This window comes from Chanos chanos, chromosome 4 (genome assembly GCF_902362185.1).
Source record: "Chanos chanos chromosome 4, fChaCha1.1, whole genome shotgun sequence".
Taxonomy (NCBI): Eukaryota; Metazoa; Chordata; class Actinopteri; order Gonorynchiformes; family Chanidae; genus Chanos; species Chanos chanos.
Window position 1 is genome coordinate 13,615,410 of NC_044498.1, and position 27,187 is coordinate 13,642,596.

The 27,187-nt window shown below is 40.6% G+C and overlaps 1 protein-coding gene across 2 annotated transcripts; it reads right to left on the minus strand.

The window, feature by feature from the left end:
* Window positions 1-777: 777 nt before the first annotated feature.
* Window positions 778-26,294, minus strand: eml6 (EMAP like 6). Of its 2 annotated transcripts, XM_030771618.1 has the most exons (42): window positions 26,098-26,294; window positions 20,777-20,936; window positions 20,347-20,445; window positions 18,803-18,871; window positions 18,194-18,379; window positions 17,674-17,809; window positions 16,488-16,689; window positions 15,923-16,060; window positions 15,504-15,760; window positions 14,762-14,971; window positions 14,425-14,592; window positions 14,053-14,159; window positions 13,647-13,747; window positions 13,006-13,192; window positions 12,552-12,657; window positions 12,136-12,229; window positions 11,913-12,013; window positions 11,214-11,416; window positions 10,799-10,910; window positions 10,377-10,504; window positions 10,104-10,245; window positions 9,743-9,895; window positions 9,250-9,381; window positions 9,032-9,120; window positions 8,708-8,875; window positions 8,126-8,327; window positions 7,710-7,836; window positions 7,326-7,425; window positions 7,052-7,181; window positions 6,563-6,661; window positions 6,094-6,114; window positions 5,349-5,522; window positions 4,355-4,563; window positions 3,923-4,080; window positions 3,605-3,719; window positions 3,117-3,305; window positions 2,781-2,953; window positions 2,334-2,496; window positions 1,936-2,039; window positions 1,285-1,438; window positions 1,078-1,178; window positions 778-802 (listed from the first exon to the last, which is right to left on the minus strand). In XM_030771618.1, the coding sequence occupies exons 1-42, from the start codon at window positions 26,292-26,294 to the stop codon at window positions 778-780; spliced, it is 5,889 nt and encodes a 1,962-aa protein (XP_030627478.1). The 2 variants fall into 2 exon arrangements, with proteins under 2 accessions (XP_030627478.1, XP_030627479.1); XM_030771619.1 differs by lacking the exon at window positions 6,094-6,114 and having other exon boundaries at window positions 7,326-7,404.
* Between the last annotated feature and the right edge of the window lie 893 nt (window positions 26,295-27,187).

Consider the following 27,187-nt stretch of genomic DNA (forward strand, 5'->3'; position numbering starts at 1 on the left):
ACACATCACTAACGCATACACAAACACATACACATTTCAAAAAATTCAACCGTATCCTGTCACAAAAATATCACACATTGTAAATGACATCTATAGATATTTAAATACAGCAATTTTGCCTTGGCTGGCTCCTGAGTCCCATGTATTTGGATATATTTTAAGCGGAAGAACCAATTGTAATGAGATATATACATGTGCATGTATAAGATATAAAATAATAATAATAATAAAAAAAAAATTGCATAACATGGTGTAATACAGAACACACTGAGCCCTAACTAAATATAAATATTTCATAGCACCACATATGTGTCATGTGACTATTTGAGGGCAGAGTTCAGCAAAGTGGTATTTAAAGGCACTTGATGTCTAAAAACAAACAAACAAACCAAAAAAAACCTCGCATTTATTTCTTTGAAACATTGGCATGACTGTGTGTTCTTCTTCTGTTTTCCTCAGAACATATGAGAACGTAAACATTGCACATCAAAGAATGATAAAACATAATTTTCCAGCTTTTGAATTAGATTCAAAAGACTCGGCTCAAGTCATTTTTCAAGTTTTTACTTCAAGTTGTTTTGACTTGTTGTTGCTTTCACACTTTTTTTTCACATGAGTAACACTGCAGTCATCTTTTACTTTAAAGTTGAAAGTAAGTCCACGTAGTATGAGGAAATGCAGCATTTCAGGAGTGCAGCGTCCAGGCAGACTGAGGTACGGGTATTCCGCTGGTTTCGTGTTTGGACAGGAGCTTTAGTGTGTCTAGGCCTTTCTGCATCAGAGGCATCTCCACACAAACACACTGAATGAGAGAGGGATAAGTTCAAACAATGTCAGAGTTACTTTGGGTTTAACATGCAAATAAGCCGAAATGTCACCAAAGAACATTCTCTCCAGGCAGCATAAAAAAAACAAGTTAGTGCAGAGAAAAACCCAAGGTCTTGCTTAGGTCAACCCTATACTTCAGTGAGGTGTGGAAACAACCTCACAGACAAGTTAACTCTACTGTTAACCAAACTGTGTGAATAAGGAGAATAAATCAAATAATGATTTTTTAAACAAAAAAAAACAACCTACCTGCAATCATTGCCTCCCACACTGATTACATACTTGTCATCAAAGGAAAACCGAATATTGGTTATATGTGCTGAGTGACCGAAGTAGCGCTTATGTTTGGCCTGTTAAGAGATAAAATAACAACCACACACGCTCACTCAGGGCTGCGTTTTGAAACACACAGAAAACCAACGCGGTAACAAACAGATGCGAGCTATTTGGACTCACAAATTTCTCCGTGCACGGGAAATCGAAGAGCTTGACGAGACCGAAGTCGTCTCCCGTGACAACGTTCAGGCCGGCGTGGGAAACACACGCACAGTTAATGTCCGCTTTGTCAGCGTTCCGAGGCCACACACCCAGGACTTCATCTCCAAGGACACTGTAAAGGAGGACTCTTTCTGTCAATACTGCCAATAACATCTCACTGGAGTGTTAGAGATCAGACCCTACACTTAACAGTAAACCCTTTTACAACTGAACGGTATTACTATTTATTTATGGTTATTTTAACGTATGCAGTTGTGTTTCATTTTGTATGCAGTGTAAAGTCCTTTTTGGACAATGGGTCAGTCATATCAAGAGTGATGTTCAGATAACTGGCAGCATCAAAAGACAGCAGGACAACTTCCTGGTACATATAATGTCATGGGTGATTAAGGGTGATTCTGGCTTGGAAACAGAGGCTCTTTGAGGAACTCTGGGTTGCTGTAACATTCTGACAGGTATCTTAGTGGTTCAAGCTAAAGATTAGGTCTCTTGATTGAATGTGATGAGCCCAGGAAAACTGAGAACTAACAATTAGTTCTGAGTAGTCTTGTGAGCAGTGTTATATTATCCAGTAGCCTTGATTTGGTGATGGTGTCAGTCATTCTTTACCTGGTCCAGGTCGCCCAGGTGATTCTGTCAATGATGGCCTGCTCAGTCACCATTTTCCCATTGGGAACCTCATGTACCTGTCTTTTGTATGTTCCTGTGGAGACCTGAGGTAACAAAACAAGCCAGGACTGAATAAATTGCAGTACAGCCCTCAAAAAAGACTAACAAAATAGTGACGTTATGTTCGGTCGTCTTTTCAGTACTTGGGACCTTTTGTTCTTTTGGACCTTTTGATAGAACTAGATGGATTTGAGCAGTTCAGTGATAACTTCACACCGCTCCTCAACTGCAGGTCCACTGTAGGTATTACTGAAACGTCTAGCAGACTTTTCAAGTGATTTTAGATTGGACCTTGATATATAAGCACTTGCGAAACAAGAGATCACTGTTCCACACACCGCTATATACTTGCTGTCTGCAGAGAAGTCAAGCTGAATGACAAAGCCAGGTATGTCTTTGCAGTAGCCAATGCGATTGAGGGATGGACCCAGGGTCAGGTCATAGAAATCCACTGCATTCTCCACAGATCCTACAGCCAGCAGCCTGTTATCTGGGCTGAACCTGCGGGAATACAGAGGCCAGTCAAAACTAAAAGGGTCTATTCTTGGTCATATTTCAAATCAGTCATAATGTCAATCTCAGAATTACAAATCATACTGACACAAGATGTCCGTTTTTCTCAGGACAAGACTGTGGTGAAAGATTACGACTATCCTGAAATGTAAAGCCTGGATATGTATAAAAACATTTTATAGTTCCCTGTATCCAAGACAGACACACAAACACACACACACACACACAAACACACACACTGTCCACTGTGTGACAGATGTGTGTGTGCTCACCGGATGTCCTGGATAGCCACACTTCGGTCTCTTTTCTTTCCCCAGACGCTCAGTGAGTTCACCAGCAGGACGATAAACTCTCCATTCTCCATTCCAATGGACACCATCTCTCCATTTGGGCTACAGGCCGTACATTTGGCAGGGTGACCCAGACTAACCTTGCTCAAGAGTTTCTGTAAGAAGAAAAAGGATGAGGAGTGTTCGCAACTGTAGCTCGGATCCATTTTCTCATGTCACAGACTGTTTAATGTCCTGACTAGTGATTCACTTAGAGACTCAAAGCCTTTATAGGCATAAGGTTAACACCAACCCAAGGCCTGTCTACATGTAGCTTACCTTGTCTGCGAGGTCCCAGATGCGGATAGAGCCATCGTCGCTGGCCGAGATGAACACGTCTTTAGAGGGGTGCGTGGCCAGTCCCCAGATCCGCCCCTGCGTGTGTCCGTTTATCATGATGTTGGAGGCTGCATTTTTCTCACCCACCTCAATGATCTCACCATCCTTAGTGCCCACTAAGATTTTACCCTACATTTAAGAATAAGAATCCATATTCATCCTCCATAATTCAGTGAAACGCAATTTTTGAGAGGCTAAAATGAAAATGTCATTCCACAATGGATCATCAGTTCTGAGCATTGTATCAAACAATCTCAGAAAATACATATTCGCAGATATATATTTAGACAGGTTTTGAGAGGGTGCTATAGAAGAGGTACTATGGACAATTAGGTTTCAGCATTTGATAGTTCTGGTGCAATTGTTGTTTTTTCATAATGGCATCAAACTGTGCTATTTGTGAGAGCTATTACAGACTCTGAGCGTACCTTTCCACGACACACGGATCTGACACTCTCTACAGGTAGACCAGTTTCCAACTGAAAGGCCCTGCATCTTTTCATCTCCTGATCCCAGAGCTTCACGGCTCCTCCTTCTTTAGTCCTGAGGTACACAAACAGATTTCACACCCTAACACAGCAACCTTTCTGCTCTGTTTAATATTCCGATAAATACACACAGCACTGACGGTAAGTTTTAATACCTGAGACACACTCGCACAGACACTCACACACGCGCAAACACACACACACACACACACACACACACACAAAAAAAAAAAAAAAAACAGTGGGAGTGGTACTCACGGTCTCTCCTTTCCCCCGGTGACGATGAGGCCGTCTCTGAGGGTGGTGTACATGGTAAACACGGGCCCAGTGTGGGCTTTGGCCACCACCCGCACCAGAAAGTGATCTCTCCACACATACACATCCCCGTTTATGGCACCCGTAAACGTCAAATTATTCTAACAGGAATATCAAGGGGAAAAAAAATCACATGATATAATCTCTGCACACTTTGTCATGCGGCAAATTCAGCATTATAATTGTAAATGCATACGTTTGACATTCATAATACATGTTAGTATAATTTCCAAATATATCTGTAATGTAGCCCTAAACAAATTCCTTCTAAATTTTTTCTTCCATGGCTTGACAACGCACAGTAATTAAAACGAATGAAGATTATTTGTCGTGACATTCTTTAGCAGAGAACTGTAGAACGTATGAAATACTTACAGCACCAAAAGCTACAGAGAGCATGGTCTGGACCCTGCCCTCTTCCACTCCACCAATCACACCCTTCTTATACATGAGGGAGCCACCCACCAAGGTCCAGAACTTGACATGCTTGATACCAACTGACACAAACTGAGTGTCGGAGTCTGGACGAAACTCTGCGACAAAAATCCGATCCGTGTGACCCCCCTTACTGCTCACTTTGGTTCCTGGAATCAAAAGAGAATCATTAAAGATTCAGAAAAGGAGTTGGTGTTCAGTAACACCATAAACTGTAGTAAAAAGTAATAGTGATCATAAAAAAAATCATACAGTGGTTATATAATTTATGTAATAAACATATGTATAGTAATGTTCAAATTCACAAAATTTAAAATAGTACCCTTAAGAAAACCCATTTTACACACACACACACACACACACACATATATATATATACTTATATATTGTCACAGCCTGCACCTTGGTTTGGACTTTTGTTTTGAAATGTCTTGTGCTCCTGTTCTGTGTCTGTCGCCATCCCTCACCTGATCCTGTTTGTTCTATTTATTAACCTCGTTTCACCCTTGTTAATTTCCACCAATTAGGTTTCTCCAGTTTAGTTCTCCTCTTGTATTTAAGCCCTTGTGGTTGACCTGTCCCCTGTCTATCGTTGTTTACTTTCATTTGAAGACACTGTTTGGCTGCACCATTTGTATCCAGTTTTGTTTCCTGTTTGCACCTGTTTATTTCTCTACTTTTGTAAGTAAAGTCCTCCTTTTTCTGTTACCGCCATCACTGTGTCTTGCGTTTGGGTCCAGCTCCACTGCACACCTGACATATATATATATATATATACTTTTTTTTTTTTTTAATACAGCTGAATTCAAATGTGCAATGAAAACGTCAGCTTTAACATTTTAAGTCTGAATGTGAGAAGTCATAAAAATGATAAGTCTATCCATACTCCCATAAATGAATAAACCTCCACACATACAAGCACACACATACACACCTTCCTGCCAGCGCCACACAGTGATGGTGTGTTCAGGTTCCACACCAACAGACAGCAGCAGTTTCCCCGTGGCACTGAAGTTGACATATCCAACACCTTTAGCATGAGAGCACCGCAGCACCGAGAGGGTCTGCTTACTCATAGCATCCCACACATGAATGGATGGAGCCAAACCTGCAGCAAAACACACACGTCATCTGAGATTTATCTAAACACCAACACACATGGCGTTCTTCTCTTCCACGGTTAAGGGATAGCTTTAATGACCGGGAAAACTTGGGGCAGCAGTGAACAGCCTACTCAGAAACCTCCTACAGCATCAGTGATACACATGAAAAAAGTTACATGTTTAAAATCCACAGTTTGGAGTACCACTGCAACATGTTAAGGGACCCGATTACATAACGTTAATATAATGCTCACTGAACGAGGCGTCGGATAAGTATCACAGTTACAAGTAATTGCTTTAAAATGATGAAATGCAATTCAAATTAAATTCACATGAATTGGCATCTTCGGTTCAGTGTACAGACATTACAGAGACAGATCCTGATCGATGAAAGTGTAGTCCCAGAGACACTCCAGTCATGACAAAACTTTCCAACACATAACTGTTCTAATCTACAGGACGAGGCTTTGGATTCCCCTAAACCCAAATGTCAGCAAGTTATCAGCGTATAGTGTGGTTATACATCTACTACGGACACCATTTATGATCATTTAGAGGAGACAGGTGTTAACTTACCTGGAAGGTCACTGATATCACCTGTGAGTAAAGCGTGGGATGGAAAAAACAAAGAAGCAACAAAAGAAAAAAAGCAATAAGTGTGTTTAAGCACCTCAGTGCCAAGGTAGAAAAATAGCTGCACAGCAACAAAATGTCAACTTTAACTGCAACTCAACAGCAACGTAAAAAGCAAATTTGCTATTAGCAGTGCACACTGAAAGAAAAGAAATGTGTATAAGTGAACTAAAGCACATGAAGATGATTTGAATGGAAGCAGTAGACACCCTTGGCTTAAAACTAAGTTAGGTGAATTTTAATCGGAGCCAGTTTCTCTTGCCTGGGTTTTTTTCTCGCGCCGAAACCCATCCACAAATTCTCTCAAATCCCCTTCTCTTTCTTTCTTTCTCTCTCTCTATCTGTCTCTCTATCCCTCTCTCAAACATACATACACACGCGCGCACGCACACACACACACATACAGACTTACCTATCTGGCCAGTGGCAATAACATTTTGATACTTTGGGTGTTGATTAACAGTGAGACAGAGGATATCATCGGTGTGTTCCAGGTAAAAGCTCTGTGTACCTGTGAAATGTGGCCATGTTAGTCTCAGTGTAATACAGGTCTAAAAATGTGATTTCTGCTTTCAATTCAGTAATTAAATGTGACAATTAAAATCAATTTTTTTCAATCACTATTTAATCAATACACTTCCCAAGGACCTTTAGGTTTGAATCAAGGAGTACGACTTAATTCTGTCACACTATTACCTTGCAGCTCACATTGTTGCTCCTAGAGATGAGCAAAGCGAACTGGCTTTTATTCTTTGGTTGTGTTGCTTAAGGCAGACACACGACAGATCTGAGGACAGCTTTCTGGTCTACCCCATAAAGATTAAAGGCAGCACTGGGGCTGTTGAAGCTGAGTCAATTCTAAGTCAATTCTAAGTGACACTGGTCTAAGAAAGTGCATTACCAGCAGAGAGACTTTGGATCACAGCTGCAGCTGCAGTGTGGAAGATTATATCTGCACCGTCGTTGAGGTAGTGAAGGTTATTACGACAGTCAAAGCCCCTGTACCCAAACACGTGGTCCAGAGAAAGATCCTACACACACAAACACATGCACATCAACTAATATGCATTTTAACAAACATCATATTACTTTTTGTTTGAATTCATAGGCATCGTAACAATCGTCGTCTTTTCATGAATTTGTTTTGGCGGTATTTTTTCATTTTTCGCACAAACCTCCACTAGTTTCTTCTTCTTAGTGATGTTATTTTTCAGGAGTTTTTCCGGTAGAGGAGCAGCTCTGCTAACTGGTGGCCTACAGAGACAACAGAGATACCTACATCAGTACAAACACTTAAAAATAGTTCCCTACTTTGGAACAGCTTAAAATTAGAGTATAGCGAGTGTTAGATGGTTTTAGACTATACAATGCACTCGAAATAAAAAGGCGTTCTAAAAACACAGCCTACCAAACAGAACAAACAATACCAAACAGACCGCTATTGCACTGATAAAAGCCACAAGTTCTGACACCTGACTTTGTGCCATTGGAGCAATATTAAATATTAAATATTTAAAAATGATTTTTTTTTTTTTAATTGTTTGATGTTTAATGATTACCTTTCATCCACCAAAATCTCTTTCTGTTGCTGGTGTGGTTTAATGCCAGTCATCTCTCGAATGCTGACAGCATAGATTTTGGTAGTGTAGTCTATATTCTTTTCCCTGGCTACATCACTGTCATAGCCTGACATGCAAAAAACATAGAGAGAGAGAGTGAGAGAGAACCCACTTAAACACAAAGAGATCACAGCAAAAACTCATTTTATGTTCTTCTGACTATTTTCATGAACTTCACATGTACACTACACTTGCATGAATGCAGCATTCAATAAAATATGTAAATTAATAATTCATTCTAAGGAACTAAGTGAACATGACGCTAACATACATGACAAACTGTTCAGAACTTTCCATACATTACAAACACACACACACACACACACACACACACAGAGAAAAACAGTCACATTTACCTCCGTCTTCCTCAGGATCATCATCTGACTCCTCGCTGTCTACGGCTTTGCTCTCTCTGGGCCCCACACCTTCTCGTGCCCAGATCATTAGAGCTGTGTCAGCCCCACCCACTGACAGCAGCATGGCATCGTCATTGGTCCATCGTACGTTTGTCACATTGGCACTGTGGCCTACATACCTCTTAAACTTGGCAAACTGACCCTGAAACAAAAAAGAATATAAGCTTTTCCTTTGAACAATCTGACCCTGAACTAAAAATAATATAAGCCTTTTCTTTGAACAATTGATAATTATCATAGACAAAAAGACATTTTCGTGAAAAACGTTATTTAAGAGTTTGTCCTGCATTTAATTGTCATCAACTGTTCATGATTTTTTTTTAATGCAGCCAACTCAGTTTTTCACAATTACACTTCTTCAAAACACCCACAGATATCACTGTTCTTATTCAAAAACTTGCTATAGTAACTTCTTCCCTAGCCAGTAATAAAAATGTACTACAGACAAAGTATTGCCTTTCTGTTTCATGCTAATATAGTCCCCGGGTGTCTGCTCCACATAATTCCTTTGCGCTGAGTCACCTTGCAGGGAAAGCTGAAGAGTTTTAGGAAGCCAAAGTCATCCCCAGTGGCAAGCAGCTTCCTATCTTTGGTTAGTGAAGAGGCATTGACAAAACTCAGAGTGGGCCAGATTCCCTCACAGGTGGGACCTAACACTGAGGTCCACGTAGCCCATTCTATCTTCTCAAACTGAAACACACACACAAAAATACACACACACACACACACAGATACACACAAACACCACCCATTCCACACAAACACACCAGATGAAATGACAATATGGTGAAGTTGACTGATCTAAAGAGATGTACAGCTTAAGCGTTCCCTATTTTTCTCCCATACCTCAGCTGTGTTGATCGTCTGTCTCCGTCCACGAGGGGCCTCAAAAAATAACTGCTCTTTGGCACCGGTATTCACTTGCAGTAATTTTCCTGCAGCAGACAATGTGAGAAGGGCCATGTTTAAAATTCAGACTGATGCTTCAGCCCACACATGACTGACTCTAATTAAGTGTGAGTGCTTATTGGACTTCTGTCTTCTCCTCTGCGTGTTAGCCTCACCGCGGGTGTCCCAATCGATGTGTGTGATGTAGCTGGAAGCTCCTTTGCAGATGCCCACTCTCTTACTGGTCAGCACATTGTAAATGTCCACGAAAGAGTCATGGGAAGCCACTGCCAGGTACTTTCCAGCATCTGTATGCAGCAGACCAAATATCTAATTACATTATTCACTGCAGAGACAGTATAAGACATATAGATCCCTGTGTAGTAAGGGACTGAATTCCTTTACAGGACACATATAAAACGATTGCTTTACATTACCAAATAGCAAAAAATGGTCAGTGTTGTATGAAGTAAACACTGGAATATTCTCATGCAAATTTTACTTGAAAAATAAAGTAATTTAACCCTGTAACATTAGACCTGTGAATGAAGGTGTGTTGCCCAGAATAATCTTTTATTCAGTCAAATCAAACAGTACGATTTCACTGATTTGTTGTACAGGGAGAGTCAAATGCTGGTGAAGATATAACAGAATGTATGTAGAGGTTACCTTGAGAGAATCGGATGTCAGAGATAAGTTCTTTCCTGTGGTGAAAAGTCACCATGTCCTCTAGTGTATCAGCATTCACAACCAGGAAACTACCATCATTTAGGCCAACAGCTAAGGCTTTTCCATCTGGAGAGAAGGCACAACACCTACCGCCTGACACGCACACACACACACACACACACACACACACACACACACACGTACATCAATATACAAAGACGATAATAAATCATAAAAGTACATAATGGCATGCATTTCTCTGAGAAGTTGTTGTTTGAAAAGGTTCATTTTTTGAGTTTGACTGAAAGCATTTCATTTACTTTCTAAGAATGCTAATGTTTTCAGCTTAAGAGCAGTGTACCTTTTTTCAGTTTCCGTACGGCAACCATTCGATGGTTAGCAGAAAGTTCCCAGATGCGGAGTGTCTTGTCATCACTAACAGTGGCACACACAGGCAACAAAGGATGGGCAGCAAGACCCCACACCTCCCCCTCCATATGACCCTAAACACATACATACATAATTAATATATATATACAGAGACTACGTTTGTTGATAGAGCATAAACCACCATACTTACTATATGACTTTTTGGATCATAAATGTTTCAGTGTTTGCGCACACACACACACACCTGAACCAGTAGAGTCATTGGACCACTCTTGTCAATCTCCAGGATTTCACCATTTTTGGTGCCAACCAGAATGTGTCCATGGCCCAGGGTGATGGCTCGAATGGAGGGGTTATCTTCTAGAAGCAGCCCTGAAAGTGCAAAGCACAGAGGGCTTAAAACACCTTTACAGAGGTCCTCCGCAAAAGGACTACAGATCTAAACCACATTTAGGTGACCTCTGCAATACATCACAAACTCCCTGTTATCAACAGCCTGCCATGTTGGAAGCACTGGTGGAGCATTCACTTATAGTTCCCAGCCCTTTCTGAATCATAGTCACTGATAGCAACAGAGATGAGTCCCTCATCAGTAAGTTAAGGGACAGATGGGTAACAGACACTGCATGTCTCCTGGGAAACGTAACAGAAACAAATGGGAGTTACCTTTAGAGGAAGGGGAAAGAGCAGCCCTCTTGATGGCATAGGTCTTCAGACATCTTTCAAACATGTCATCCCATAGTTCCACCACACCATCCTTACCCCCTGTCACAAAGCCCTGTCAACACATGTTATCTGGTACTGACACATGACACACAATCACCAAGTCATTCATTCAACGGCTTTTCTTAAAACATTTGCATTAAGAGATGGACAGGAATCGAGACAGGAACCATAGGTGAACTTAATCATGACTGGATTTGAGACTGTTTCTGCACGAAAGAAGGAAATTATTTAGGGCACACTCAAACTCTTGATACATTCATAGCATAATCTTATCATAGCGTTAATAATTTGATGGAAATAAGTCATTTTCATGGTGACACACGCAGATGCAGACACACACTCAGAGAGGGCTTACCTTGTCAAGGGAACACATGGCAAACACAGGCCCATCATGTGCTTTGATGGTCTTGAGAAGAGAGGTGTCCTTCCAGATGTAAACGTCTCCTGTGGTAGCTCCAGAGAACACCAGATCCTCTGAGCGACCGTAACACACAGACATCATGGTCTCCTGTTTACCCAGGTTCCCAAAGATGCCCCGCTTAAATGTCAGGCCTCCGCCTGAAAAGGGACACATTCATATTATAAATAAAAATGAAATGTTAGGTCAAATAATGTTTAATTCTAACGTGTAAAATGAATAATACTTAAATCATCACTTTATTGCGTTCCTCATTATATCACCCATTTTAAAAAACCTCCACAGATCTCCAGAGTCCAAAAAATATCAAATAGCAATAAAAGAACACTTGTATTCATTTGCTTGTTCCACTTATTTGTCCCAGTGAATTAACTGTGTGATTTGCATTTGACCTGCTCCAGATTGAGATTTATGCATTGTTCTGGTGACTGACAGATTCAACTTCAAAGAGCTTATGGAAAAATGAATAATGAAAAACTACGTCAAGTTGGTTTAATGTGGCATATTTTGTAGTATTTGCTTTACAGAGAGTAACACTAAGAACAGTGGTTAGTAACAACAGCGTAGAGACACAAAGATGCGAAGTGAATACAGATTCAGGGCTTACAGATTCAGACATGAGCCAAAATACAGTACCTGTGTGCTGCCAGAACTTAATGTGCTTTAGCCCCACTGTAACCAGCTTGTCCATGCGGAAGGGATTGCCTTTCACCACAAAGATCTTATCTTTGTGTCCTCTAGGAAGAAAAGGGACAAATTTTTGATGTTTGATACAAAATATTCAGCTTTAAAAGGGCTTTGGAAGAGGCCAGAATTGCTAAAATCTCTAATATAGGCAAATCATAGGGAGACTTTTTACCTTGCTTTGGCTAGCTTTTCACCCTTTTTCCAGTCCCAAATCACTATGGAGTGACCTTCATCTATGCCTATGGAAACCAGGCTCTTTCCATCCGCTACAGCACACACAGCAGAACAGTGTAGTGTTTATCACTTATTCATTCTGATTACTTTAATGTCACACACACTAATGAAGACATTCATTTACAGTGCTCACTGTGGTGCAGGCATATTAAGGAATTACAGCAGAGACAGCATCTGTCTGTTAACTATTTGAAGACTAGTGGACATTTTGTTGCTGTTATCAGATTTTAACTTGGAAAATTAACTTGCTACTTATTGAACTTCCCACTATGTATGAGTGATGTAAATGAGGTCCTGGTATGAATATGTCATGAGTAATTCAGTAATTTAAAAATAATAAAATCATTGTCCCACCTGTGAATTCGAGAGCACACACTCCTCGCTGGTGTTGCCCCCTCAGCAGAGATAAACATTTTAATGTCTGAATGTCCCACACATGAATGGCTGGATCCCTGCCCACCTGAGTAAAAAAATACAACCATTTAGCTCACTAAAAGTCACATGACAGATTAACCTGTCAAGACCATGCTGATTTAAAAAAAAAAAAAATCCTTATTCTGAGGGAACCACAACTGCAATTAAGCAGGGACACATTTCCAGAGCTATGTGTGGTAGCACCAAGTAAATAAACTAACAGGTCAAGATATTTCAGTGAGTTTAGCTAATCTCAATTTAACTATGATTACAGTTGCAATTACAGTGCAATCAAAGCTTATCTCTGTGCTGTCTATCACATGTCAAAACAAGTACAAACTCAAGAGCAACAGAATTGTAAATCACGCAGATGAATCACTGCTGTTCCCTGTACCTGGCCTGTAGCCACATAGTCTTTGAGTGGGTGGACGGTGAGGCTAAGGATGTCGTCATCGTGACCCAGGTAGAAGCGCTGTGTGTGCTGCTGTCTGTTGTAGACCACAGCCACTGCTGCGACATGGTACACCACCTCACCAGCCTGAGTGTAGAAGAGGTTATTCCTACAGTCACAGCCCCGGTACCTGCACACAGAGAAGACTCTTATTATAGATCATATGAACAAATGGTCGCACTGCGAAATGGAGAGTATACATATATCATATGTATATATACATTTCCATCAGAAAGGACAGAGGAGATTAGACCCTCACATTTACATTTTATGGGACAGATGTCTCTGGTTTTATTATTTGCTTAGGTGTAAAAATGTATGACATATCAATTTGTTTTGGATAACAGTTGACAGTGCTCATCATGTTAAATGCAGGCTGTCTATGAATAATGTTATGATTGTTAAAACGTAGAATCTACGTCGTAGATAGTAAATATCTGTGGTTATCTGAGTAATGACAATATGCTTATACAAGGCATTAGGGGCAGAAAGAGTCAAGTAACTTTTGATTGTCTAGAGTATTATGGTAACAACAAAAGATGAACACATTCATCGTATGCAGGTATTATATTTCATAGTATTACCCGTGAACAAATTGCAGGCGTAGACTTTCATCAGGTGCTTTCTGCCTTTTCAAAGAACCAACTAGTTTCTTCTTCAGCTGAGGTAGATCTTCCTTATACACCTGAGGGATGTTTTTGATAAGATTCATAAGAGGCCATAAATGTCAAAAAGCAAAAATACAAACACACACGAAACATGGGAGAAAAGGGGCAATTATAAAAGGCTAACTGACCAATCAGCTGTGAAAATAATTAGAGCTCTAGGCTTTAGCCAGCCACTGAAGCATGTCTACTACAGCAGCCGGTAAAATTCAGCCAGGCTATGTGGAAAAGTAACAAAATGCTCTATGTATGTAAATTTTTCACTGAACTGGCCTCTGTGAATTATGTTGTTATAGGAAAAAAATACTGTGAGGAGTCCTCTTGCCTGTCTCTCGTAGTTCATTTGAGCCTCCTGCTCGATATCTGAGTCAAGCTCGGGAACATCAGACAAGTCTGAGTCTGACTCTCCACTGTTAGAGTCAGCATAGCCCTCTGAGAAAAGACAGCAAGGACAAATTAACACATCATGAGCATTTTCTTCAACACACCATGACTGCTTTAGAGAATGAATAAGTAAGATATGTGATATTTTTCATTTGTTCTGTTTTTAGCACGTTTTCACTCATTTTCACACCGAACAGCTGTAGCTGTGAATAGCTGCTGAGTGCTGCGATGCAGCAGACTAAGAAAAATGCTCTAAAAGCATTTACTTCTGTTAAATTCAGAAGTGGTCTGTCAATGTGAGGCAGGTGGTTACCTTGGAGAAGGGGTTCAAGAACACCATTCATGACCCCCTCAGGCAGAAACCTCCACTGGAACAGAGAGTGATCTGCTCCACCCGTGCTCAAGACCCACTGCAGGTCATGTGACCAACGTACATTGGTGACATGAGCAGAATGGCCAATATATTTCTTAAATTTTGCAGCTGTAAATTGAGAGTCAGAGTATGTATTTGATAAAGATATTCACCACTTCAGTATAAGAAACAGAAAACTAATGCTTTCAGTAGAATGGTAAACCCTCTAAAAATGTCTTACACTCTGTTTTAGAGGTAATATTATCTAAGCACATATTTATTGAAAATATGAGCTGACCTTTTTTAAGACAGGGGAATCTGAAGAGTTTGACAAGACCAAAATCATCCCCTGTTACCAGAACAGCACTGCTGTAATTAGCATCCACAGAGTTGATGTCATTGACATTGGAGTATTTGGGCCAGATTCCATTCACCTCTGGCCCTATAACACTGGTCCATGTCATCCAATGTATCCCTTTGGCTTCTTCTTTAGGAAGAAACTTCCCAGCTATGAAACATAGGCAAAGACAAATATGTGAATCACAATACTGGTCTGAGGTTCCAGTCTTTTATAAGCCATTGAATCCTACTATAATTAAATTTTAAATTTCATTCTACTAACATAAAAACAAAATCTGCTTTTCAGTAAGCAGAACTTTGATCAAAACCTACCAGTACATTTAACACACTAGACTGCTACTTTAAATCCTTAGAGGGAAAAGTGGTCTATGGCTAAATATGTACACATGGACAGCAATCTGACACCTTACTCATATCCAGAAGCCTAAAGACCTCACATAACTTCATGGCTGTCCAAAGTTCCATTCCACGAAGACTGGTCTAAGAGCCAGCTTCTAATACAACTCAAGAGTTCAGTGAACCAGAAGAATCGATTGACTTCAGAGTACTCTCAATGACTTTTGTAGGCCTTTTAATTGATAACTGACTGAAAGGTTAACATATAAAATTACGCTTCAGGAATGACTTTGAAAAATCCTAATTATAGATCATAACATTAAGTCAGCCTATATGTCACTCACCTGGCATCCTGTAGAAAAATCTCTCCCCTGCACCATCGTTGGTCTGTAGGAAGCGACTATCCACCGACCAGTCCAGGTGTGTGATGAAGCAGGTGGACTTGTTGCACTCACCCACCTTCTTATAGCGTTGGGCAACCGCGTAGATGTCCACAAATCCATCATTGGAACCCACGGCTAAGTATGCTCCATCAGGAGAGAATTTTAACTCGTGGATCACCTCCTTCCTGTCTTTGATGTGGACCACCTCCGTCATGTCCCTAGGTCAGAGGGAGAACATTTCAAATTGCAATCAAAATGAAATGACCATGTTTGATTCTCACTGATATGAACAGTACCATAATATTCATTAAAAGTCCCCTCTTTACAAAGTTCCGATTTCAGCATTTTGATTCGGCTTTATACAGCGCTGTTCCTCCTACCTGACTCGCAGTACAGTGAAAGAGCCATCTTTCATTCCCAGAGCTAGCTGTGAGCCGTCATTATTGAAAGACACACTGCGCACAGCTTCCTCCATGTTACAGCGCGCTATTAGGGTATGGTCTGTTAGGCTCCACAGCCTATAATACCAAACACATCATTAGAAAAGTCAGAGGAAGTCAACAAAATTGGCTTAAGCTGACCATACAACGTTTAAAAGCGGACAGAACAGGCCTGTTGTCAACCAACAGATTTTATGAGAGAATCTGTGAATATGTGTGTAACATGTAAAATAGTCTGAAGACATGTAAAGGTCCATGGATGTACAAACTGAGGTTGTATATATCTGAACGCGTCTCAGCCTAACCTCTCATCTAGCGTGATATTTACACATAATCTAATTAAATGGTACACGGAGTGCCTCAAGGCTCGACGTTAACACTACTTCGTCATCAATGAATGGCACAAAAAGTACAGCAGACTCTATTTTACTGCACATATCTGAATCGCGTGAGCAACTGCATGATTTTTGGTAAAGATATAATAAGCACGGTCCAGGTCACTGACCGGACAGAACGGTCGTCGCTGCCGGTCACGGCGAGGGGCTGCTTTGGGTGAAGGTCCAGGGCCCAGAGTTCGCCCTCAGAGTGGCCTTGCATGAGAAGCAGAGGCTTGTCTCTGTCCCGTACCATCACTTCAAAGATTTCACTGTCCTGTGTGCCAGCCAGGATACGGTCAGCCTTCCAGCATACGCTGCGTATGGAAAGCCCTGACAGTGGCAGAGGCAAAGAGAAGGGGGAGGTGGAGAAAGAGACAAAAAAAGGGAGCGTATAGAACCATAAGAAAAACGCAGCGTGCAGCTGGAGGAAGGGAGCATTAGGAGATACAGAGGTACAGACAGAGATTTAAGCATTCGTGAGCTGCATAGTCTAGATTATACGAATCACCATTCACAACCCGATAAACACTGAGGATCTAGCATCCCTAAAAAAAAAAAAAGATTCTCTCTTAATAATATGCAGCTGGAAGTGCCGAAAATATTTAACGGATATTAAAGCATGCACAAACATGAGAACAGGAAATGTATTACAAACTTACTCTTTACATCCACCGGTAAAAAGACGGTGACAAACAACCATACCAGTATCTGAACAACAAAAACTGAGGTAGAGAATTGGGGGGGAAAAAAACTATGCTTAATCTTTTATGGGTTTTAAGAGGCTTACTAGTGTGCCATAGAGCTACAAAGCATCATGCTATATTCACACCTGATTGCTCACAGGATTAATCAACTTGTAAAGTGTTTGGGAAGTATTTAAGAAAGCACTGCTGTGGGCCTCCTGCGGATTTGAGCCTTTAGTCGAGCTAATCCCCCTTTTGGGAATTTCAGCCCTTATTTTAAGCTCTCTTCCACTAATAGTCTGTCAACTTTAAGATATATGATTTCTCCACAATTTTTCCACTGTGCTTACATAAGACTATGGTAATCACTGCTGAGGGATTTAAAATAGCTGAATACATAATTCAAGTAAAATAAGTCCTGTTCACAGTTTCAGAAACAAACTATTTTTTAAACTTTAGTATATCGAATAGGAAAGAATTCCCTGAGAGGTCAAATTTCTCTGGTAGATATATGAGGACAAGGTCAGATATTGGAAAATCAGGATTCACTTGTGCAGAGGTTACTTACATTTGAGGTTAATTAATAAAAAGGGATTTATATTTATTAATCAGTTTTCCTGATTAAAGTTACCTTTGTAACCATGCTCAGCCTCTCTGAGGTCAATTTTGGTGATGGGTTTGAAGTCAATATCCCAAAGTCTTATACAGCCATCTCGACCCCCAGTGGCAAAACCCTCTTCACATGCATGCATGCTGAAGATTCCTGCCTGAAGAAGTGGCCGTTACCAAAAAACAACCAAACAAACCAAACAAACAAAAACTAGGCACAAACTTCAAGAGACTGGGCATTACACAGTTCATGGAATCAAAAACCCAGCATGCATGACATAGCAAAAGTGATGGTAGTCTCAGTACAGGAAGATGAGGAGAGATTTTATGGACGGTGAAGAATAATGTATCTCAAGTGGCTCAGACATTGCACTGAAATGTCAAATGTTAAACTTTGTATCTTGTATAACTTTGTCCGTGTGCGTGTGTGTGTGTGTGTGTGTGTGTATGTACATGCATGTTACATGCATGTGTATGTGAACATATGTACACATACATTCATGTCTGTATCCAGGGGTGCATTGTAAACTGCCTCCACTTACTCCATGTGCAGCTTGTATTGTGCGTGCCAGGTTTAGCCCTTTCCAGACGTAGATGTCTCCGTTAAGTGCTCCAGAATATGTCACCTCATCTTTAGCCGTAGCCAGACACAAAATGGTCTGCAAATCTCCTGTCTTCCCAAAAATCCCTCGCTTGGGTGTTAGTGCATTCCCACACAATGTCCAGAACTGAGAGAAGAAAAGACAGTTTCATTTCTTTTTATTTAACTTCACCGCAAAACAAAATTTATTCAAAGTCCTTCAGAATGCGCTCATGTCGGTAAAAATCAGTATGGTGGTCTCCAAATGCATTCTGACAAATGAATGTCTGATGTTTGAATTCACTGGCTCTCGAAGTGCTTATTGGCAGCTCTCAGGGGAAACTGCACTGACAACAGATACTTAGATGTCATCTTCCACAGTCGGTGCTTGAAATGGTTTACTCATTCCTTTTAGAGAGAGTAAGTCAAACAAGGACTGAAGTAAATCTAAAAGAACTGCCATTACTGTGCTGACATGCCACCTTTGATGTTCAGAGAGCCTAGCCATCAACTGCCATGTTCCACATGTTATTGTGTCTGAAGAAGACACAAGTATGGATTAGAGACTTACTTTGATGTGCTTCACTCCACAGGAAACCAGTCTATGTGTCAGGAAAGGATCCCAGGAAATATCAAAGATCTGAAACAACAGTCAAAGTGGATAGGTACTGCAACTTCTGCTACTACTACTAATGCTAGTGCAAGTGACTGAGAAATGATAAAGCAAATCAGTATGGAGTATTTGGAGTGTGAGGGTATTTGCTGCTTGTAAGAAGAATGAGAAATAATTGTTATTGCTGAAATCCTGTCAGGTCTACTGAAGGTCAGGCCAAAAGTGTACAGCTGCATGTGTATCTCTCTAAATTAGGGATGTTAATAATTAACCATTTAACCGTTAACCGACAACAAGAATTTTGACCAATTAATACTATCAGTTAAGCAGTTAAAAAAAAAAATATATATACACACACACACACACACACACACACACTACATATATATAGGAGGATTTCCTTACAGCACTCTCAGCACCGGAGTGTGTTTTGTTTTGTTAAAATGTTTATGCATTAGAAAGTCTGGTTACTATTTGCTGTTTATTTTAAGTTATAGCCTATTATGCCAGTTCTGCACATGTAAAAATAAACCCCTTCTTATGAAAAAAACAAACAAACAAACAAACAAAAAAATATTTGTTGTATTGGTATTTTTTAATGGGTCACAGACAATCGTCCATTCTAAATAGTACATTTTAATCATGTCGGTTAACCGTTAATGGTCGGTTAACGAGTGTCAGCTATTTTGAAAAATGAGCATCCCTACTCTGAATTCAACAAAGCATGGTATCTGTCCTGAGCCAAAGCCAGGAAGAGAATGCAATTGCTCTAGATAGCATAAGAGTCACAATCAGAAAGATAAGAGAGCAACATACACACACAGAGAGTGAGAGTGAGAGTGAGAGTGAGAGAGAGAGAGAGAGAGAGAGAGAGAAAGAGAGGGAGAAAGGGAGGGAGGTTCCTCTCAGTGTTGAGCGCTGACATGCCCCGAGCGCGTCTGGGGAGGTACAGGGAGGGAGTAAAGGCCTGAGGTAAAGCAGGCCTGATGTTTCCCACCAGAGGGAAGACAGAACATTACTGAGAACATGCTTCACCTAACACAGACACTACACAGCAGAGCTGCGTGCTGTCAGCCATGTAATGCCTGGAAACCTCCTTCACAGACTGTGTGTGTGTGTGTGTGTGTGCATGTGCGTGTGTGTATGCATATGCATGTGCATGTGCATGTTGAATCTGAAAACATGCTCTGTCCAACAAGGTGCACTCTCATTCACACTGTCACCATTAATTATTATATATGTACAGTTCCGCCACTGTGCTCTTGAATGTTCTCTACCAGCGTGGCAATGTCCTTTGAAGACAGTCTGTATATGAAACAATATGAATGGATTATAAATATCCATGTCTTTTTCTGAATCACTTAATCATTTGAGGCTTCAAAGCTGTACTTCACTTAGGTAGTATCCTCTAGGACTCTCTAAGGTGGTCTAGAATTAGGAGGCAGAGTTCAAAACACTGAAGAGATTATTGGATCTCATTGGACAAATCATCAACTCCTTACCCTGTCAGAATGGCCTGTGGCAGTGGCCAAAACCCGCCCTCTTTTCCAGTCCCACACACACACTGTGTTTTTAGCATCCAGACCAACAGAAGCCAATCGCTACATAAAGACAGAGAGAGAGAGAAAGTGAGAAAGAGAATGAAGGAGAGAGAGAGAGAGAGAGACTAAGGTCAGGCTACGGTTCCACACAAATAAGCAACAGAGTTAACAAGTATTGTGAAGTATTTAACAAATTTGTTGCTGTCCAATCCTGTGATTATGTCAGGAATCAAGAGACATAGCTAAAAGCTCTGTACTCCAAAAAGAAAAGAGATTCAAGGCTGCAGTGACTGTGCAGTAATTTAATACAGTCTGGTCATCTTCAGTTTTCCATTGCATGCCTCAATACATATTTAGAGCAAAACCACAAATCTACAAAAATGTGACTCACCTGTCCATCCGTGTCAAACGCCAGGCATGCTACTCCATGTGTGTGTGCATCTCTTAGAATGGACACGGTCTGCATAGCATAAGAGTCCCACACACAGATGTAAGGATCCTTCCCCACCTGACCAGTGGCCACTTGAATCTTGTCAGGATGCAAGGCCAAACTGCGTAAAATGTCAAATTATACTACCCATTAATGAAAAGAGAAAGAAAGAAAGAAAGAAAAGACATTGCACCATTCAATGCAGGGAATAAATTAAATGATTAATATCACTTAACTATGTGCAAGATAAGAAATAATGGAACGGGAAGACAGAGGAATAAGGCGGCGACAGCAGAGAAAAGAAAAAACCCATTTGAGCTGTTATCAGTAATGGGAGCCACAGTGGGATCGTGCCTGCTGATATTAAAGCAGCTCCTCCATCTTCCCTGACAGTGCACCGCGTCAGAGATTTTCATTAAGGCAACCCACAGCGAGAGCAATCAAAGAAACCCCAGCCTGAATCCTTCTCAAGACTAGAACTTCCAGGCAATGACAATATGTTCTGACAACATATCACACATAGACAGCACCACACACAAGAGTACAGCTAACAGAACATTTACTCACACTGAAAATGACAGCTATGAACAGCCTTGAGCAGATATACTAGTCAGCAAGTCATTTTACGTAAAGACATTCAATGCCCTGAGCTAAATATTGATAAATCTCTGCATACTGTATATTTTTTCTCCATGACTTAAAGATATACGTGTTAAATACACTGCATAAATGTGTGGTGGCCATCCTCAGGATATCTGAGGATATTTAGTGAAGTAAATCTATTATTTCAAATACAGGAAAAAATTTCAAAAGTTTATTCAAAAACAATATCATTGACCATTCACAAACCAAGCCTTGAGGTCTATTGTCTTATCACAGCAATTCAGTGGTACAATGTGCATTCATCTCTCAAAGTTCTCTACAGCAGAGATGCGCCATTTGCATGTCGAGTTCATTCCTGTTCTGTAACACAACACTAATTATACATGTTAGGAGCTAATGACCTCTCCCCACCTCTTCAATTCAAATTTATCACATATATTCAAATCAGCCCCATAGTATGATCTGTAGACCTGTCAGTTGTTTGGAGGAGATAAATGGGTAGGGGGAGTATCCACCCCTAATGCAGATCAGAGCAGAGAGGGTGGAGGGATAGGGGTCTAATGTGCATACCCTGATAGGAGGCCTGTGGTAAGATCAAAGTCTTTCTCTGTCCGTGAGCGTGAAATTCAAGCCTCTGGCTCCATTAGTAAGACATTAAGAGCCCGTTCAGCTGTAGGCTGCACTGTCTAGCTCCATCAGTTGAATATGTGTATATGCGCTGCATGTATGTGTATGTTTGCATTAGAGAGAGACAGAGGATGTGCATGTGGAAACCAAAAAAAAATGCTGACCATGTTGAAACATTGACATTGCTGGTAATGACACTGAACATCAGCGTGCAGATTTATCTCTCGAAGCACATCTCAGAACAGTCTTTTTCGCTTGTGAACAGAACATCTGGCTGCGTATATGGGTCTGTCTAAAACCAAAATATCTAGACATATTTCCTCATCATTTTTGGTATACATAATACTTTATATAGGACAGCCTGTGGTGCATCAGCAGAGTAGTCTGGTTCTCTCTCTCTCTCTCTCTCTCTCTCTCTCTCTGTGTATGTGTGATTACTTGCAGTGGTCTACTCAGTGGTCCCCAGGCAGAGGCCTGAACCAATATGAATCAGTGAATCGTTGCGGGCTTCTGGGACAACTTTACCCATTTGCCCTCTCTACAGATGGACACCAGCCCTCAGCAAGAGAGAGGGAGACAGAGAGAGAGAAAGAGAGACAGAGAGAGAGAGAGAGAGAGAGAGAGAGAGAGAGAGAGAGAGAGAGAGAGAGAGAGAGAGAGAGAAAGAAACGAGTTCTTCTACAGATACCCTAATCTATATGCAATGGACTCAGGAATTCCAACATTGCCTGTTCAGAGGAGCTAAACTACCTTGTTTAGGACATCTAAAGATTTTTAAAACCATTAAGCAGTCATTATGAGGGTATTACATACATAGCATTTGAGGGGTGCTTAGCCAAACAACCAGTCTGTGTGACATTTCCTATGCACAGGGAGGGCGGTGCAAATTCAGACTGTAAAGAGAGCAGTCATCTCTATCTACTGATGCCTTCTAAAGGTCTGTGCTGACATGACTGGACAGGGCAGTCAGTCAGGGCTAATGGGGTCTGAAATGTGTCAGAATCACTGGATTCCTCTGTGGGACAATGCTCAGTTGTGACACTTTCATTGTGTTGATATTGGTTGAGCTATTAAGATACAAACTATGATTAATCTGCCACTTTCAGACACTAGTAAACTCGAAAAGGACACTGACAAAATTTACAGAGCCCCTTTTTTGGCTATTAATTAAAATATGTAGACAGACTAGAAAAGACTGTCATCACTCTAATTTAATAGTGAAATGATTTTTCACCAGGTGCTCTGAAGCAATTGGCATTTTGCATCAGTCAGTTCACTGAATTTGAACATACAGAACAGTATATGCATGGAAAACATAGCAAGGACACAAGTTATTTCAGTGGATGAATTTGGAGTAATATTTCTTTGTTGTGTGCATTTTGAAATCCAATACAAGTATGTATATCAATGAAAATACCAGAAATAGTTTACCAACAATGTCTTCGCATCTTGTCTAAAATACCAGTAGTGAAAGGTTGCAGCATTTTTACCATCTTCTGTGAGAGTAAATGAGAACATTATCAACAAGATTATACCCCATACAGAGCACCCTAGCAAGAAATAATTCTCTTTTTTTATCCATTTGACATTTTAAAAATCATTCATCCACAGGTTTGCATTTGACAACGCCACTACTGTTCACAACACTGTAAATCAATGAAGATTTGAGTCTATTTTAGGTCACCATGTAGTATGTAAATACCAAAAATAACAAAAACTAAAAATCCAAGTGTTTGACTGAAAAACCAGACTCAGGAAAAAGCTGAACTGGGGGTTAAATTGAGTCCATGTGATGAAAAGGGTGAAGTTTCCCTTTAAGCACAACAGAGGACACATAAAGGTCAAATTCTTGCAGTGTAGGCACATGTTTAGGGGTCAGTAAAGCTGATCTTAAGAACAGAGGTACACAAGAATTAATGTTCAATTTAATAGTTTGAACATTTCTTTTAGATCAACTATATGAATGCTCATAGACAAAGTGTTTCTCAGTGCCCCTATATAACCTAAGATTTCTCATCTTCATCACTGTGGAAACTAAATAATGAGTACATGTTAGCAGAGTGACTCTTTAGTCCAATGCACTCTTTAATCCTACATTGAATACTGAGGATCCTCAGTCTAACCCACCAAGGGTTAGACTGAGGATATTAGCTTTTAAGATCCTTTCTTAAGTCTCAAGGCAGCTCCCCCAAAAGGCAGTTCAACATGCTCTGCAGTGTCATTATGTCATTACAATACATTCATCTTAATGGAACTTTTGAAAAGCCAAATTCTCAGCATGACTGTACCCCCCCCCCCCCCCCCCCCCCCCCCCCCCCCCCCATTTTTCAGAAGAAAGAGAATGGAATCTGACATTGTGTGAGTGCATTCATATGTGCTGCACTACTTCACCACTAGTTTTCAATTAGATATCACCAGCTAACTCTTCGATTTTTCAAAACATTTCTTAATGGGTCTCAAGTTCATGAGTTTATATTACTAGAGTTTATAGTATTAGATTGCTGTTCAAAACAAGAATTAATGTTTACTTCTGTAGGAACAGCATGCTAACATTAGCATAATCCACACAGGAATATCCACAGGGTTTGCATGCTCACCCCTGGCAAAACTGAGTAAAATGATAACTGTTATGAATAGATAAGAATAGCAATGCTCCCTCGAGGGGAAAACAAACCTTAAGTGGCATGCTGCTGGTGCCCTTCTTTTAACAAGAACATGTTTAAAAAATCAGGAGGAAATCAAACAGTAATTAAGCCTGGATACTTGTCACTGGCTGCCACAGACAGTCGTATATCCAAACTACCCTTGGGTCCCATGGTATTAACAATGCAAACAGCTTGAAACTGTCAGAATTTTAAAAAGGTTCTGTTTAGAACATTGGATGTTGCTGAATTTAAATGCTCTGTGGTTTGGAATTATACAGTAATTTGTTATTTAAAGTAGTAGAGTCAGCACAGGCCAACTGTAGCTTGCAGTGACACAAAAAGCAAAATGAGTTTGTGTCACAATGTCCATTCATTCAAAGTCAAAAATTTAAACAAACTTCAATGAATATCAAATAAATCAAAAAGGATGAGACAGGGAGTGAAGGAAACAGTGTAAAAGATAAACTTAAATTAGATTATGGAGGGTGCACAAATGTGGTTCTGTACACAAACACAATAATATCATTACTAATGTTTTCTTTCTTTCACAATACAGTCTGTTAGAAAAATACTGCTGAATAGAGCAAAGAGTGAGGTAATAAAATGAGTGAGAAACAAGCTTTGTTTCTTTCCTGCATGGTCTGGGTTCACCCAAAGGCAAGATGGAGATGATCATGGTCACGAGCTACTCTGATAATTCATCTTATCAGTTCATCATAACCATGAGGAACCATGAGGAATGAGATAAACATATTAACTCCTCAAAATCTAAGAGGGGACTATTCAGCATATTTGAATTTTCCGTAAACATGACTAGCAATGTCATAAAATCATTCCTTCAGGCAATCTCCGCAAATCGATTTATTACCGGTAAATCGGGAAAAGGGCGATATAATAGGGTCAGTGTTGTAATGCCATGCCTCAAATACCATTTGCATACACAAACACTTTGGCGAATGCTATATGTGTCCTTAAACTCTGGCCCTTTAAAGAGCAGTATTGAGTTTCTGGGGCTTATCTCAATAAATCTGTCCAACATGCATAATGAGCTAAAGATCTTGCTGGAGCGTGGACCTTCCCACCTTAATGATGTCTCTCTATGTCAGTGTGTGTCCGTACTATAAAGCCGGACAGGAGGTAGGGTGGTAGGAGGCTAACCTAATCTAACAAATACCAGCATGTTTTAACACAATTAAACGCGAGTTCATGGGGGGAAAAAATCTAAATAAAAAAAGTATATAAAGCTCGAACACAGCAAGTCTCAGGCTCAACAGAACAAATTTGGTAACAGCAGTTTATTTTCTCGCCCATAACCATTTATCCTGTCCCCTTCAGAGTAAAACACTTGTCAGAACCATGATTTGGGTTTCAGGGGGTCTGTTTCTGATAGCCTTTCTATTGACTTACCTGATTATGTCATCGTTGTGTCCCAAATAAAACTTCTGTGTGTGCTCTCTTGTGTTGAATACTACACCAACTCCAGCCACGAAGTAGACAATCTCTTTTCCTGCGGTGTAATACAAGTTGTTGCGACACTGATGTCCCCGGTAGCCGTGTATCCATTCCAACCGTAATTGGCAACGGGGAGCAGTTTTATCCGCCATGCTTAAGTTTCTCGGTTTTCAGTGGTTTATTGGATTGTGGCGAAATTTAATCAAATAAGTTTTCTGTCGCAGAGGGCTGCAGCATCTGAAACGAGCTGAGGCGAGCGTGTTATTGTACCTTTCATGGAATCTATTGAGGTAAGGTGCTCCACCGGTTGATAGTAATTGCTGCTAAATACGCTTGCAGGGTAAATTGTACTGTGAGTATGCAGCGCTTATGGATCACCTTGACCGTTGTGAAAATGGTTAATTTAAACAACTGCTTATACATTTAGTTTTAATCGCATGGATTCAACAGTGGCAAATGAATCAGTGTTACACCCTACGATGAAGAAGAGAACGACTTAGAATCAAAGACTAGCTTTCATTCATAACATAATATAGGGTCGCCAACTGAGCAACTGATCCATTAACCACAACAGCTAACATTACAAGCGCTCGACGGCAAGCCGCGCGCAAGCTTATGTACGATACTCAGCCAACATTACAACGATTCTTTAACCGCTTGACCTCAAAGTAGCCTATGCTCCTGCAACCAGGACACCTCAGGGAGACTTACGATCGAAGGTGGTCAGTGTCTGCTTATGAATAGGCTACGGCTTCTTCATGCTCAAGCCAAAAGCGATGGAATGGTCAGATCCTCCGCCCCGGTCCGGTACTTTGACTGACAGGCACTCTATAGTTTCTATATCAATACCCTCCGAAATTGCAGTTATCAAAGAGCCGACTCTCTGTCAACTGCCAACCGCAAATTGCCTCATGACTGGACCGCTTCCAAAAACGTCTTCATGTGCAAGTTTCTTTGACAAATCTGCATCCGACATATATGTTAAAAATCTCCGTTATCTATGCCGGAACACCAAATTATCAGCAACCAGCGCGGTACTACAGTA